General features: G+C 55.0%; 1 protein-coding gene across 2 annotated transcripts; it reads left to right on the top strand.

Annotated features, from left to right (window-relative positions):
- The first annotated feature begins 480 nt into the window (after positions 1–480).
- On the top strand, positions 481–16,162 carry AKAP8L (A-kinase anchoring protein 8 like). Of its 2 annotated transcripts, XM_056119480.1 has the most exons (15): positions 481–623; positions 3,296–3,370; positions 8,406–8,438; positions 8,605–8,662; positions 8,765–8,845; positions 9,770–10,223; positions 10,319–10,415; positions 10,492–10,566; positions 10,807–10,863; positions 11,719–11,827; positions 13,246–13,387; positions 13,474–13,579; positions 13,694–13,824; positions 15,641–15,736; positions 15,822–16,162. In XM_056119480.1, the coding sequence occupies exons 1-15, from the start codon at positions 611–613 to the stop codon at positions 16,110–16,112; spliced, it is 1,818 nt and encodes a 605-aa protein (XP_055975455.1). In that variant the 5' UTR covers positions 481–610; the 3' UTR covers positions 16,113–16,162. The 2 variants fall into 2 exon arrangements, with proteins under 2 accessions (XP_055975455.1, XP_055975454.1); XM_056119479.1 differs by having other exon boundaries at positions 8,605–8,845.
- Positions 16,163–16,285: the final 123 nt, after the last annotated feature.

Here is a 16,285-nt window from a genome sequence, read left to right as displayed (position 1 = left end):
GTGCAGTGATGAGCGCTGCTGGTGGGGGCGGCGGGTACGCTTTGCCGACGTGCACTGTGCAAGTCACGAGGTCTTCACCCAGACCTGCAGTTCAAACCACTTTTGGACGTGCGCTCAGCTCCTGGTTGGGAGCTCAATTCACAATTTCGTTCCCGAAATTGCTTTCTCTTGCCCCAGTTTGGAACTGGTAGTCCCGAGAAGTCAAGACACTTAGCCCAAACTAGCACAATTTGGCTCCCTCTGGCGGGTGTCCAGGGCACTGGAGCTCTAAGCGCCGGGTTGCGCTCGCGCCTCCTTGTCTCTGTTACGCACAGACCCGCCCCTTCGAGCTGGACTCCAACAGCCAATCGCCGCGGGTTAGGAATAACGGTAGGCGGGGCATAAAGAAGAGCTCTGACGGGATTGTCAGTCTTCTCGGCCACTGAGCTCTGAGCAGACGCCCGGCTAGACGGCACCACTGGCCAATAGGCGTGAAGCCGGCTTTCGGCACGAGCCAATAGATTCGGGAGGCGGGGCTTTCCCGTGTGCAGAAGAAGCCGGGGCCAGCGTCGCGGCTTTCCGGGCTCAAGACGCGCGCCCAGAGACTGCGGGTTCCGTGTCCGCCGCTGCCATGAGCTACACAGGTGGGCCCGGCAGGCCCGGGGCGGGCTCTAGGCGGGTGGCGGCTGCAGGGCCGCGCCGGCCAGCGCTCCTGAGAGCGCGGACATGGTCGTGTCGGTGGCCCAAAATGGCGCCGCTGCCGTCGCCTCGGTCGGCGCCTCGGGGACCTCAGGGCGGCCTTCTGCACCCGCGGTGCGGGCTCACCGCGACGTCGCAGCGCCGGGGTCGCGGCCGCCGTGCCCTGCGGGCGGGCCGGGGACGGCGGGAAGGCCGGGGGCCGCGGGGAGGCCGCGGGCGGGAGAGGAGCCCGGCAGGCCCCGGGTCGGGGGTCGCGCGGGAGCTGCGTCTGGGCCCCGTGGACCCCGCGGGGGCCGGCGCCGGCCGCGACCCGGCCCAAAGGCGCTTCCACCCGTTGCTGGCAGCAGGGCAGTTGGCAGCAGTCGAAGCTGGGGCCTCCCGGTGCCGGGGAGCCCCCTCGGGAATGTCCCCTACGGTGGTCCGAGCGGGGCAAGGTGGACAGAGGCTGTGGGCGTCCGTTCCGGAGCTGCCTCTCACCGGCCGCTCTAGCCTCTGAGGTGATGGAGGGCTGGAGCCTTTGGCAGCCTCTTTTCCCTTGTCCTATCTTCACCGATACTGGATTTGAGAACACCTGGTTGTGCTCAGGACTTAATTCCCAGCTCGGCTCTGAGGCATTCGAACTGGTGGGCGACGACCCCCCGGTGGTACCAGGTGCAAGGCAGGAGCCTGACCTTCTGTCTCTGTGGCCCAAAGTGGGCCAATTGCTTTTGTTTGGGGGCCGCGCTGGTGGAGCTCTGGGCTTGCTTCTGACTCTGCTCAGGGATGACTTCTCCCAGGATCAGGAGACCAAATGGGGTGCCGGGGATGAACCCAAGTCGTGTCAGGCAAGTGCTCTACTTGGTCTCGTCTCTCTCTGGCCCACGTGTGCTTCAGAGAAAGAATCCCTTTTCTGAAAATGAAGGAGAGAATAAAGTCAAGGAACCTTGTGTGGTGTTGAGCAAGTGAAATGTCAGAGGGGCTGTGAGGAGGAGGGACTGTGTGGCTGCACCTCCAGAAACTCTTGGGCTGGCTGAGCCTTCTAGGATCAAAGACTTTGAAGGTCTGGACTTCCCCCCCAGAGCTGCTCAGATGGTGAATGGAACCCCAAGACTGATTTCTCTCCAGGTGGGCGTGTTTCCAATTTGAGCACCACTGGCCTGTGAAACAATACTGTGGATAGAAATAGAGCAGAGTTGCCTCTGAGCACCGAAGGATTTGTGGGCGGACCCGGGTCCCCATCCCCTGGGTAGTCTCAGGGCTTCACTCTGTAGTTCTCTGGGCTCGGGTGCGTGTGCCTGCCACTAGGGTCAGCAAGCATGCCACTGCACCTGCCCGATTGCTGAGCAGATGGGTTTCCAGAGACAGTGGCGAAGGCTGTAGTTAGTTGCTTTTTCTCTCTCTCTTTTTTTTTTTAAACATTCTGAGAGGCTTCCCCATATGTGAATGAATGATCTAAAGAAAGTGTTAAGAATATTTTCATTGTTTGCTGTAGATTATGAATCATCAGTCTGAATCATTAATACTTACAAGTTACGTGCCTGGGAAGGTTCTTAGTCCTTGGAGGGAATCTGTTCTGATGGTCTCTCCTCAGTGAGGAAACAGAAAAAAGTAAGGTCTTGGGTCTCTGCAGTTTCTCCTTCCCTGCTACCAGTCTGTGTTCTCTACATCCACTCCATCCCTTTTTTGTCTTGGATTTTGGGCCACACCAGGCAATGCTCAACGGGTTACTCCTGGTTCTGCACTTACAAATCATTACTGGTAGGACACAGGGGATCATATGGATGCCAAGGATCAAACCCAGGTCGACTGCATGCAAGGCAAACGCCCTACCCACTATACTATTGCTCCAACCCCATCTCCCCCTCTTTTATCTCCATAAAGTATAGGTCTGCCATCCTTAGTTGAAGCTGCTGGGCCTGGGTATGTTTGGGAGTTCCAGCATGAGAGAAAGATGTTCTACAGAACCCCCACTGAACTCTGTACTGCAACACTCTTTTTCTAAGGTAGAGAGGAATGTCCTTGAACATCAGTTTTGACCTAAATGAGCTTTGGTTTCATATTTGAGAAGAACACTCGGTTTCTAGACTTTTCTGAACTTTGAGTTTGTAGGGTAAAGGATCTTGGCCCTGACTCCTTTGTTGGCTGTGGCAAGTAATGTAGATCTCTTAGCAGCCTCCAAGGCAACCGCCTGCTTGGTTGTGAACACACTTGCTACCTTTCTTGCTGAAGTCTGGAAAGACTCAAATCTTTGATTGTCAGCTCTAGGGAAGTGCTTGGTGATGGTTTCATTGTACAGAGGATGTTGCAGACTGGCATGAAATTTCATCTCTATAAGGCCTCTGGGTTTGGTGCTGAGAATGCTTCTTAGGTAATCTCTCAAAAAGTAAATTGTTTAATAAAAATATTAATTACTGTTGGGGGTGTTTGGGCCCTATCCGGTGTTGTTCAGGGGCTACTCTAAGCTCTGCCTTTTCATGGGCAGAAGCTTCATGTTTGGAAGTGTAAGTAGAAGTCAGAAACTAGAAGTTTTCTGGCTATCTGGCAAAGAGGGCCTGTCAGCCCTTTTCCACTGAAGGTTAATTATAGGGCATCGTTGTGGAATTGGCACGGGGAAAGTAACCACACTTCCTGTGTTTAGGCTTTGTCCAGGGATCTGAAACCACTTTGCAGTCAACATACTCAGACACCAGCGCACAGCCCACCTGTGATTATGGTAAGTGTGGACCCCTGGGAACCAGCTGCTGAGTCCCCATTCTAATTGCCTTTGGTGGTCACCCATCTGACTTACGCAGGAGTGTGATGGTGCTCAGGGCTTACTCCTGACTTTGCATTCAGGGATCACTCCTTGTAGGGCTTGGGGGACCATATGTGGTGCCATGGATCGAACCTGGGTTGGCTGAATGCAAGGTAAGCAGCCTTACCTGTTGTATTACGAAGTGTCTTGTGACAGTGACTTCAGAAAAGAACTCTGAGGGCCTGGGAGGGGGAAGTGTAAGGATTGGCTGGAGCAGAATGCACTGCCTTTACCTTAGCCCATGGACCCCCTGTATTGGAGAGTGCCTGCCTGGGGCACTAAGGAATGCAGTCACACCTCACACCAGCAGACTTGGTACTTGATGGGCTGAGGGAACATTCCCTTTCATTCCCTTTCACTTCTCAAGTGTGGACAGATATGCTAACCTCTAAATCCAAAGTAGTCATCTAGCAGAATCCAGAGATGTTTTTGGGTTGTGCTTGGGCAACCCGGAACTCTCTTAACATTAGTGTTTATAAGGTTTTCTGTAGTGTTTGCACTGAGAACCATCTGCAGAGTGAAGGTTGGTTGCTGGGTGTGCATCAGCATTACACTACCAAGTCTACATATTGTCCCTCAGGAGCCAGTGAACAGAAGAATGTAAAGGAGCTCACTGAGTCAGTAGCTAGTTCCTGGAGGAAGAGAGAGACTTCATGTATGTGCTGCTGTTGCAGTAGTGACCAGGGGCCAGGGTCTTCACCAGATGCTGCCGAAAGGACACCCCTGCTGGGGGTGCTCTGGGTTCCAGAACCTACCCCACACAGGCAAACGTTTTGCCACTTACTGTTACTGACTGCCTGTCTCCCCTAATGTGTTATTGAAATTGGATAAGGAGATACTAGATATGATCATGAGTGTGTAGAAACACGGGTGCATAGCTCCTTATTCTCCCTCCCTGCTTTGCCCCCTTTAATCAGACTTGATCTGAATTACTTGACATTGCATCTTTGGATTATTTTCCCTTGTGTTTACATAGTCTGGGTACAGCATTTTATCAGATATATTTCATAAAATATATAGTTTCATTATTTTGGCTTTTTGGGTCACTCCTGGTGATACTCAGGGACCCTATGGAATGCTGGGGGTCAAACCTGGGTGAGCCATGTGCAAGGCAACATGCCCTACCCACTATACCATCACTCTGACCTCAACCCCACAGATATTTCGCTCAGTTTGTGACTAGTCTGTTGATTTTCTTTTATGCTTGGGGTTGGGGGGTCTGTAGTAGGAATGTGTGAATTACTCCTGAGTCAGTGTTTGGAAGACTATGGTTTGCTGGGGATGGAACCGGGTTTCCTGCATGGGAAGCCTATGCTTACAGCCCTCTCCCTTGTCCTGTTGTACTCGTGTCAGTGAAGAACAGAAGTTCATCATCTTGATGTAGTCCATTTTACTGATTTTTTTTTTTTTTTTTTTTTGGTGGAGGGTGGGGGCACACCTGGGGTTGCTCAGGGCTGACCCTGGCTGTGTGCTCAGGAATTATTCCTGGTGGTGCTTGGAGAACCTAATAGGATGCCGGGCATGAACCCGCGTCAGTTGCGTGCAAGGTCAAATGCCCTCACTGCTGTACTCTCTCTCTGGCCCCCTGATTTTATCTTTCATTGAAGATGACTTTAATGTTGTACCTAAAAAGTTATACCTTACCTGAGGCCACAAAGATTTTCTTCAAAATTTTTTTATAGGTGCTTCATTCAGTTTTAAGTTAATATTCCTATAAGTCAAGATTCTTTTTACCATAGTTGATAATTAGTTGTTTTCTATTTTATTCTCTTGGTTGGTATCTAAAATCTGTTAATCTGCATTATTGAGGTTAGGTACTAAGTCATGTAATCAGTGAGTCCGCCAGTTTGTTCTTTTTTGACGTGGATATTCTAGATCCTTTGCTTTTGCGAGTACATCTGTTTGCTAATTTATATAGGATGTCCTGCTGAGGTTTTGAGTAAATTGTCTTAAAACTGAGTGGTAGTTGACTCAAAGGGCTGAGCGCAAGCTCTCGTGCAGACCTTGGGATTGATTAGCAGTGTTCTCTGCTGTTCCTTTAGCCCAGAATGTCACTCTATGTAGTTAGATTAGTTTTCCTCCCAATAGCATGAATCTGGAGGACTGGAACGATGGGGTTAGCTTTGGGGAGCTCTTTCCTGTTTGTTCCCTTAAGGAAGGTAGATTTTGAGGGTGAACATTGAGTGACTCCCCCCACCCCCCAAAAAGGGCTTGTGGGCTAATTAAGTTTGGGAACTTTTGTTAGACACTTGATTAATCTCACTCACTTGTGCGTGTGCTCTCTGTGTGTGTGTATATATGTATATATATGTTTTTGATTTCTTTAATTTACCATGTTGCTGTTCTGAATATGTAGATCCAGAATATATTTTGTAAGACCTTTTATGCTTTTTGGTTTGTTTTGTTTTGAACACACGCATTGGTGCTCATGGTCATACTTGGCTTGGTGCTTAGGGATCAATCCTGGGTCTTTCTTCTGTATGCAAAGCTTGTATTCCAGCCTGTTGAGCTATCTCTTTGGCTCTTCAGCATGGTTAATGTTATGGTAAAATTATTTTTTTTTCAATTTTGGGGGCCACACCTGTGCGCTCAGGGCTTGCTCAGGGCTTACTCATGGCCCTGTGCTTGGGGCTGACTCCTGACTCTGCACTCAGGAATCACCCTGATAGGCTTGGGGAACCATATGGGGATATCAGAGATTGAACCCACATTGACCACATGCAAGGCAATTGCCCTTCCTGCTGTACTATTGCTCTGGCCCCTAAAATTATTTTTTAAGAACCAATTTCTTGGGGCTTCTGAGATTGTGGAGACAGTAGACAGTTTGCCATGCATGCAGTTGACCTGGATTTGATCCCCAACATCCCATATGGCCCCCCCCTTGAGGACTGTCAGGAGTAAGTCCTGAGTGCAGAGCCAAGAGTAAGCCCTGAGCATCACCACCAGGTAGGTGACCCAAAAAAACAAACGAAAACAATTTCTGGGGCTGGGGATATGACTTTATGATAGACCACTTACTTTGTGTGTATCATGCCCTGTGTTTGATCCCAACACTATAAAGCAAAACAAAAAAGGCTTCTGTTTGCTCATTGAAAATATACAGAAGGGCCAGAGAGATAGTACAATGATAAGGCAATTGACTTGAATGCAGCAGACCCATTATCCCCCAGCCCTGCCAAGAGTGATCCCTGAGCACCACCAGGTGTGTCTCCTTTCCCCCCCAAAAATAGAAAAGGAGTGCTGAAGCAGTAGTAAGTATAGGACCACAAGTAAGTGGGGAAGTGATCCCTGAGCTCAGAGCCAGTTGTAATTTCTTTCTTTTTTTTTTGGCTTTTTGGGTCACACCTGGAGGTTACTCCTGGCTCTGCACTCAGGAATTACCCCTGGCGATGCTCGGGGGACCATATGGGATGCTGGGAATCGAACTCGGGTTGGCCGCGTGCAAGGCAAACGCCCTACCCACTGTGCTATTGCTCCAGCCCCAACCAGGTGTAATTTCTGAGGGCTGTAAGGTGTGGCCCCCATGCAAACAAAATTAGAAGAAATACGTAGAAATTTGATTGTAGTATAGTGTTGATTACTAAGAAAAATCTTCGTTTCTTCTCTTTGTTTTGGAATTGGTTTAGGGCCACTTTTGGAGGTGCTTGGAGACGACTCCTGGATTAATGCTTGGGGATTGTGTGATATCAGGGACTGTAAGCAGGGCTCCTGAATGCAAAGCATGTGCTTCATCCTGTTGAGCATCTCTCTGGCCCCTAATGGGTTTTTTGGGGGGCAGGGGAAGTGGGGAATCCATACCAGGCAATTCAGGCAATTCTGGCTCTGTTCAGGGATTACTCTAGGTGGTGCTCAGGGAACCATATGTGGTGCCAGGACTGAACCATGTCAGCCTCATGCCAGGCAATAAATCTTACCCCTGCTATCTCTCTCTAGCATATCTGTTGCATGCCTTGGAGCTGGAGAGTTAGCGCAACAGCCTGAGCTCATGCTTTGCATGCTCGAGGCTGGTTCAGTTCTGGTACTATGTGGTCCCTTGAGTGAGCACTGCTGGGTTTGACCTAAAAAGCTAAAGGCAGTCAATCAACCAATAATGTCCTTAAAAAATCCTTTGTTCGGCTGGAGCAGTAGTTCAGCGGGTAGGGCACTTGGCTTGTATGTGGCTGACCCAGATTGTATCTCTGGCACCACATATGGTTGAGTCCTGTCAGGAGTAATCCCTGAGGGCATACCCTACCTAATTTATCCACCCACCCCCCTCCAAATTTCCTTTGCCAGTCATGGTGTCATTTACTCTAGGGGTGAAAGCAACTGGATGACCTTCTGGAGAGGGCAGGTCTCCACTAGCTACAGGCTAGACAGGCGCACCCTGGGAGGGGGTTGTGCTAGGGATCCCAGCAGGGAGTCTGAATTATGTCACCATGACAGTGGGCGCACCTCAGGCTCCGTGAAGCCCTGTCAAAGTGACTGCATGTCCTTATGTGCGGACTCAGATTGAAGGGCTTGCTGGCAGCAGGCATTGGCAGGGGTTTTTCCTCTCTGGGTGGCTTTGGTTTTTGATTTGAATGGTGTGATTTGAATTCAAAGTTCGAGTTGGCTCTGCTAAACTCTGACTAGCACAGTCTGTGTGAGGGCTGGGGACTGTTCCCTTTTTCGTCAGGACCTAGCTGGAAGTGTGGGGTCTTAATTCTTTTTTTTTATGGGAGGGGTCAGGGACTCTCATTTCTTACTGATTGGCAGTATTGGAATTAGGCTCCTTCAGTAACAGGAAGTTGGCTACTGGGGCAGGAGGTGGCCTGGGTGATTGATGGTGTGCGCCAAAGCTCATGACTTACCAGTTAGGGGAGCCTCGGCCTCCTGTCATCAGTCAAATACTGGGAATTGTTGTCTGCATGTGGATTAAATGCTACCGTATTGTTGTGACCTTAGACGTCATTTCCCTCTTATTGTTTTCTAGGATATGGAACTTGGAACTCTGGCACAAATAGAGGCAAGTATCCTTTCTATGACACTCCCTCTTTCCTCCCACCACCTATCTCAACCAGGGTGGAGAAAGGGGGGGCCTAGGGCCCTCAGCTTTACTCTGTGACAGGAAATCCCTTGTCTTTGTCTCTGTCCTCTCTGCCCCCACCATTTGTTTCTTTCTCTTGTTGCAGGCTATGAGAACTATGGTTATGGCTATGGTTATGGCCAGGAGAACACCGCCAACTATGGGTACGGTATGGCCACTTCAAACACTTGGGACATGCCTGGCTCTGACACGAATGCGAACCCTAATGCTGGGGGTAGTGCCAGTGCCGATTCCGTTTTGTCCAGAATGAACCAGCGCTTAGATACTGCGCCACGCATGGAGACAGATATGCTGCAAGGAGGCATGCACGGCTCAGGTGGAGAGAGGTGCGTGGAAGATGGCCTGGGCCCATCCCTGCTCGTGCACTGCATTGCCTTCCTCCTTCAGCAGTTCAGGGCTTCAGGGACTGTTGGGGACCTTTGCCCTTCGTAGCCCCACTCCCAAGAATCTGGTGGGCCTTCCCCCGCATTCTGGAAGGAGACACGGGCCTGCAGTCTGGACGGAGGCTCTGCATTGGTTCTTCTGAGTCGCATCATGTGCAGTGGCTCCTGCTCCAAGGGAGTCTCTGGAGATTTCATCCAGTGTGCTTTTCGGCATGCTTTCCAGGCAGGACAAGGCATTTGGTGTGTGCAGGGTGGGTGAGCCTTCAGGGCTGCCAGTGAGCTTGGCTGCCCCACAGAAGGAAGGACCAGATGTGGACATTGCCTGGTTACTCCAGTGTCTGAACACCTTAGTTCTGTTGGACCTGGATGTGCCCTCTGGGGAACTTGTGTCGTGCTCCCTCTGCACAAGGGGACAGGGACACACAGGGGATAGGTGCCACCATGTGTTTAAGATACCAGCTTGCAAGTGTTGGGGACACCCTTGGGTTTGGAAGTTACAGTGCTTAGAGTTGAGGATGTTGAAAGCAGGCCCTTAGGGGTTGGTGGCTTAGGGACTCTGCCCAGTTGGGGCACCCGCGTGTGTTAGCCCGACTCCTGCGGGCCTTGACCCTTCTGCCTTTAGCACGCATTCCTGGGAGTACCCTGAATACTGCTCCAGCCTAATATCTGTGCTGAGAGTCCCCACTCTGCTGTGTGCCCACATGCCGGCCAAGGACCCTTGCTTGCTTTTGGTGCTCTTTTCCAGAGAAGCCTTTCGGTGGTACCTCCAGTAGATGGGAGTGGGCACAGGAATCAGGGAGTCTGGAGAGGCAAGAGTGGACTGGACCCATAGTCAACTCCCTTGATGTTCGGAACCTTTCTCTGCAGATACGATTCCTACGAGGCCTGTGAGTCGAGGGCTATCCTGAGCGAACGTGACCTGTACCGGTCCGGTTACGACTATGGCGAGCTTGACCCTGAGATGGAGATGGCCTATGAGGGCCAGTATGACGCCTACCGAGACCAGTTCCGCATGCGTAGCGGCGACACCTTTGGCCCCCGGGCTCAGGGCTGGGCCAGGGATGCCCGGAGTGGCCGACCGATGGCCTCGGGCTATGGGCGCATGTGGGACGACCCCATGGGGGCCCGGAGCCAGTGCATGCCTGGTGCGACCCGGCTGCCCTCCCTCTTCTCCCAGAACATCATCCCTGAGTACGGCATGTTCCAGGGCATGCGTGGTGGGGGTGCCTTCCCTGGTGGCTCCCGCTTTGGCTTCGGGTTCGGCAACGGCATGAAGCAGATGAGGCGGACCTGGAAGACCTGGACCACAGCCGATTTCCGGGTTCGTGGGTGGGGGGAGCCTTCCCTCTGGGCCCCCTGGGTGGGGCAAGGAACCCAGAGCCATGTACCCTGACTTCCTCTCCTTTTCCGGGTCAGACCAAGAAGAAGAAGAGGAAGCAGTGTGGCAGTCCTGACGAGCCGGACAGCAAAGCCTCCCGGACCGACTGCTCAGAGAACAGCGATTCAGACAATGGTGAGAGGCCCCGGCCTGTGGCCCTGTCTCTGGGCCCAGAGGCTGCTGGGCTAACTTTGCCCCTCGCCCCTTTCAGACGAGGGCACCGAGGGGGAAGCCACAGAGGGTCTGGAAGGCGCCGAGGCTGTGGAGAAGAGCTCCAGAGCAGTAAGTGGCTTGTTCCGGGGCTCCGTGTGCAGGTGGGCGTGGGCGGGGTGTTGGCTGAGCCTGCGTGGAGAGCACGGGCTCTGGGGGGCACAGGCTGCTTCGTTAGAGGCCCGTGCCCTCCAAGGGAGGAGTTGTGTGTGTGGGTGCTGTCGAGGATGGCACGTTCCGGCCGGCCTTGTCGGAGCCGTTGGGCGAGTGTTTGTGCCATGACCTTTGGTCTTCTGTATTGTGTGTCAGGAAGGAGAGGACGAGGAGGGGAAAGAGGAGGGAAAGGAAGAAGGCAAAGACGAGGCCGAGAAGGGTGAGTGTTGGAGTACTGGTGCCAGCCGCTCTTCAGGTGGCCCTTCACACTGGGAGGGGCTCAGCTGGGCAGGGCTGTGGCAGAAGCACGTCAGTTGGGCATCTCCTGAGGGGCTGGGTCTGTGCTGGCTGGGAGCTCCTCGTTCTCCAGCCCGTGCCCTTGCTGCCCCTTCTTCCCAGGGGCAGAGCGGGGGGTGGTGTGGCCTCTGCTAACACACTGGCTTTGCCTTCAAGTGGGGGCAGGGAGCAAAAGTGGGGTGAACCCCCAGCGCTTCCCCTGCCCTCAGTCCCTCAGTAACACACGGTTCCAAGTCCTCAGTGGCTGGTGTCCGAGCGGGGACCCTTGGTGCAGTTTTTACGGCTCTGGTTTGCGTGTCCTCTCCCTTAGCGCCTCTCCAGCCCCTGTTGGGAGTCCGTGTCCCCCCACCCGAGTGATGAGCGCCAGCAGGTACCTAACAGTAAATCCAGCCTCAACCCACTGTTGCCGCGGTGCCCGGTGGGGGGTGGGCAAGGTCACGTGAGCTTGGGGTCTGCTCTCAGGCCTCGGCCACGGCCTCCCTGTATCCTGCCATTCAGACCCGCTCAACTCATGCCAGTACCCCCACGGAGATAGTGTCTTTTTGCCTTAGCATGGGAGCCTGGAGTGTGGTGGGGTCTGCGCGTGTCCCTCCCACCCCTGCTGCCCTTCAGGGGGCTTAGGCCAAAACTGCTCATGGCCCAGCCCGTGGCCAGAGCCTTGCTCCAACAGCTGCTCCTGGGGAGGACCCTCCGGAGTAGACGGTGGGTGACCCACGGAGGCTCAGACTCGGCCTGCTCTGTCGGAACGCAGCTGAGGTGGTGCCCTTGGTTTCCACAGGGGCCCTGAGCACTCAGGATGAGAGTGGCCAGAGCAAGCGCAAGCTGCAGGCAGGCAAGAAGAACCAGGACAAGCAGAAAAAGCGGCAGCGAGACCGGATGGTGGAAAGGTAACCCGCTTCCCTACACCCCATGCCTCTGCCTCATTTGGGGCTGCCGTCAGGAGAGCAGGTCGTAGCTCTGCCGCCTCGCCGCCCTCTGACCTCCCTCGGGAGCTCCCACCTGCTCGGCCGTGCATGGACCCTGCTTCCCGCCAGGCCCAGCTCCCAAGGCCTGGCTCATCCCCTGTCCCACTGCGGCCGCCTCATGACCGCTCACATCTGACCTGAGATCTGACACTGCTCGGCACCGTTGTCCCGAAGCCACGGCGCTAAGTCACTTCGCGCACGAGCTCTGAGGTGCACTGGGGGCCTCATGCCCCCGAGGGAGGGGGCCAGCTCATCAGAGACTCAAGGTCCAAGGTGCCTGTGCCACCCCAGCTAGCTGCCAGGAGGCCGCCGCCACGCCCAGGAGAGATGCAGCACCTGTGGGCCGTGGCAGCCGTGGGCCTGCCCTTTGCCCTGCCCGCCGGCCCTGTCAGGCCGGGCCTGTCTGCGGCTGAGCCCTTCACGCCCCTGGTCGGGTCTGTCTGCCCTCAGGGCTCCCGCACTGGCGCTTGCCTCCTCCTCCGCCTCAGACTCTTGCTCTTGCTGGACCTTCCTCAGCCTCGCCGGCGCCCGGCCCCTGGGCTCTCCAGACAAAGCTGACCCCGTGGCCCAGATAAGGACGTCCGGCAGAGGTAGGGACCCGCCCTGAGGCCTCGGTGGCGGCTGGCCTCCTCCTCCGCCCCTTGCCACGGCGGCCTGCTCCAGCCCAGGCCCCAGACCCCGGGCTTCTGCTGTGGACACCAGGCCCAGACAGAGCACCTCGCTCAGGTGACTCCAGGCTGCCCTCTGGCAGGCCGGGCGCCCTCCTTCCAGCTCAGACTGGTCTCTTCTCGCAAGAGGAAGATGAGGCAGCAGGTGCCCAGGCCTGCCCGCCTCCCATCCCTCCTGACACCATCCCCAAGCGTTCTGAGCAGAGGATGGGCTGGGCCATTCACCCCCCCAGGCCCCAGAAGGAAGATGCAGCACCTTTTCGGGCCCTGCCTCGGGACTGCGTACTCCACTCTGCACCTCGAGGCCGCCTGGCTCACGCCAGGGCATCCTTCCTTGCGGTTCCCCACTGGGCCAAGTGCACTGGTTTCTGCCCAGCCTGGGCAGAGCGGCCCTCCGGCAACTTCCAGCGACTCCTAGCCTGTTGCAGCTGCTGCTGCCCCAGGCTTCTGCCTCCTGCCTCTGGGAAGGAAGAGCTCCTCCCCTCCCCCATGCTGCAGTGACTGCAGCCTGCAGACTGGCCCTTTCTGCTCCCCACCCCACTGGTCCCAGCCCGTCCCCCTGCTGGGGCCACACCTGAGACCTATTGAGGGCTCAAAGCTGGGTTGGGTGTGGCAGCAGCACCATCCCCCGCGATCCTCATGGCCTCAGCCCTTCTTTTCCCTTCCGGACAGGATCCAGTTTGTGTGTTCTCTCTGCAAATACCGGACCTTCTATGAGGAGGAAATGGCCAGCCACCTGGACAGCAAGTTCCACAAGGAGCACTTTAAGTACGTAGGCACCAAGCTCCCCAAACAAACAGCCGACTTCCTACAGGTGAGCCAAGTTTGCTTGTAGGTTTGCAGGCGCCTTGGGGCCGGCAGCCTCTCTTCCCCCCTCATGGATCACTGTGTTTCTGTTAGGAGTATGTCACCAATAAGACCAAGAAGACGGAGGAACTGCGGAAGACTGTGGAAGACCTTGATGGTCTCATTCAGCAGATCTACAGAGACCAGGATCTGACCCAGGGTGAGGAGATAGCCTGCCTCCTCTCAGAGTGGGGACTGACACCTGGCTTACTCCTGGGAAGTGGCAGGACTGATAGTGTCCCCTGGGACTTCAGGCATCACACTCTCCCCTCAGAAATTGCCATGGAGCATTTTGTGAAGAAGGTGGAGGCAGCTCATTGCGCAGCCTGTGACCTCTTCATTCCCATGCAGTTTGGGATCATCCAGAAGCACCTCAAGACCATGGATCATAACCGGAATCGCAGGGTGAGTAGCCTTTTCCATACTTACTATGTGGAGTGCCTGCTCTGTACTGTGGGTCGGCCCTGAGGGCCTCTGGCATACACTGTCCCACCCCTCAGAAACTGGGGTACAGGGTCAGCAGACAGATAGTCCCACTCAGAGTAACTGGCACAGTACAGGAAGGGGTGGGAAATGACAACTTGGCATTTCCAGGTTTTGGATTTTGAGGAGTCGTGGGCTGGCTGGGGGTGTCCTTTCTGTGTATAGGGCCTATGGACAGGTGAGGATAAGACACCAGATGGACAGTGGAACAGGCAAGGGTTGCTTGACTTGGGGACTGCCCTTCAGAGGCTCACATGGTTGGGCTGAGGGCTTACTCCTGTAGGCAACGGAATTTTTAAGGGCAGGGACTAACAGGATCAGAGTTGGTGTTGAGCCTTTGGGTACCTGGAGTGGAGTGAGATGGAGTACTCTGAGGGGCTGCAACCACAAGAGGTAGCGCTCAGGAATCACTTGTGGCGATGCTGGGGTTCAAGCCGGGTTCAGCTACAATGCAAGACAAGTGCCTTAACCCCTGTACTATGTCTTTATCGCCTTCTAGTGACTTATTTGGGTCACACTAGGAGGTGCTCAGGACTTCCTCCTGGCCTTGTGCTCTGGGATCAATCCTGGTGGTGCCCAGGGGATCATGCAGTGCCAGAGATTGAACCCAAGTTGGCTTCATACATGGCAAGCTCCTTACCGCTATACTATCTCTCTAGCCTCCAAAGTCATTTCTTCACACCTGATCTTAGACTCATGAAATTTTCTTTCAACTTTTGTTTTTGTTTTGGGGCCACACCCAACGTTGTTCAGGGCTTACTGTACCTGGCTCTATGTTCAGGGATTACTTCTGGCTGAACTGGGGGACCATACTTGATGCTGGGGATCGAATCTGGGTTGGCTGTTTAGGCAAATGTCCTACCCACTGTACTATGAAAGCATTACTGCAAGTAATGCTTTTTCTTACAGATTTCTGTAAAGAAAAATTGGACCTTTCTGTGTTCAATTCCAGAAATCTTAGATATGAAGAGTAAAGGATAACGTTTAAAAAGTGTGTACTCTCAGCTCAGGTAGCTAGTGTGGGGTCAGGGCCATATCAGAGGGCAGATATATAGGACCCAAATGACCTGGATCCCAGGAGAGGCAGGATGACAGAGGGCATTGGTCTGGGAGCTCCCAAGAAGTAGATGCTGGCATAGCAAAACTGGTGATGTGGCAGTGTACCTGAGCTGCGTGTGAGTTGCTCTTACTGGTTGGAGGGAGGAGGTGGGGGTGGGTTGGCAAGACTTAATTTTTCCCCGGTAGAGAAAAAAAAAAAGATCAAGGTGGGGCAGGCCACGAAAAGAGAAGGGGTGGCTTTGTGAACCGTGGTGGGAGGTGCATTTCCCAGATGGAAACGCACTAGCTGGCATTATTCACTGCCTCCCATGTACCCAGGGTAGGGGAGCCCTACTTTCAGGCCCATGCATATTTTCACCGATTTCTTTAGCCACTTCCCAGAAGAAAATGGCGGCACTTTCCTCACTGCCATGGCCTGGGCCAGGCAGCGCAGGCTGGCCTGAGCACGCGCACTTGTGAGGCGCTGCTGGCCGGTGGGGCCCATGGCTGTATTGCTTTTAGCTCCTGGCACTCGGGCAGTCAAGCAGCACCTTGTGCTCTTGGTAGGGTTTTCCCGGGCATACTTGAGCTCTCTGAAGTACCACTCTAAGGCTCTTCCTGGCTAGTCAGTGATCAGTGGGGAGAGTGGGTGCGGTGCGCGGCCGGGCCCCTGCAGCCTCTCCCCCTGCCCTGCCCGCAGCTGATGATGGAGCAGTCCAAGAAGTCCTCGCTCATGGTGGCCCGCAGCATCCTGAACAACAAGCTCATCAGCAAGAAGCTGGAGCGCTACCTGAAGGTGAGGTGGTGCCCGCGGCTTCCACTGCCTCCCACTGCCTCGCCCTCCCTGCCCCGCCCCCTCTGAGCCTGCGCGCCCCCCACAGGGCGAGAACCCCTTCACCGACAGCCCTGAGGAGGACAAGGAGCAGGAGGAGGTCGAGGGCGGAGCCCTGGACGAGGCGGCCCTGGGCGAGGCCGCCGAGGGCGCGTCGGCCCTGCCCCCCGTGCCCCCCGAACCGGCTCCCGGGGCCGCCCCGCCGCCGCCACCGCCCGAGGAGGAGGAGGAGGCCGTGCCCCTGCTGGGCGGCGCGCTGCAGCGCCAGATCCGCGGCATCCCGGGCCTTGACGTGGACGCCGACGACGACGACGAGGAGGGCGGCGGGGATGCGCCGTGACCCGGGCGGCGGGAGGCCGAGCCCGAGCCAATAAAGCTGCTTCCACCCGATGCGCTGCACTGTGGTGGGAACGTCGGAACGCCGGGAACGCGGGCGCCTGGGCAGGCGGGCCGGAGGGCGGGCAGCGGCGCTGTCGGCAATGTTGACGGCGCCTGCGCACGAGGAAGAGCGCC

The sequence above is a fragment of the Sorex fumeus genome, unplaced genomic scaffold, assembly GCF_029834395.1.
Source record: "Sorex fumeus unplaced genomic scaffold, SorFum_2.1 ptg000041l, whole genome shotgun sequence".
In the NCBI taxonomy this organism is placed as follows: Eukaryota; Metazoa; Chordata; class Mammalia; order Eulipotyphla; family Soricidae; genus Sorex; species Sorex fumeus.
The sequence above is the reverse complement of the archived record's forward strand: the minus strand, read 5'-3'. Positions and strand labels throughout refer to the sequence as shown.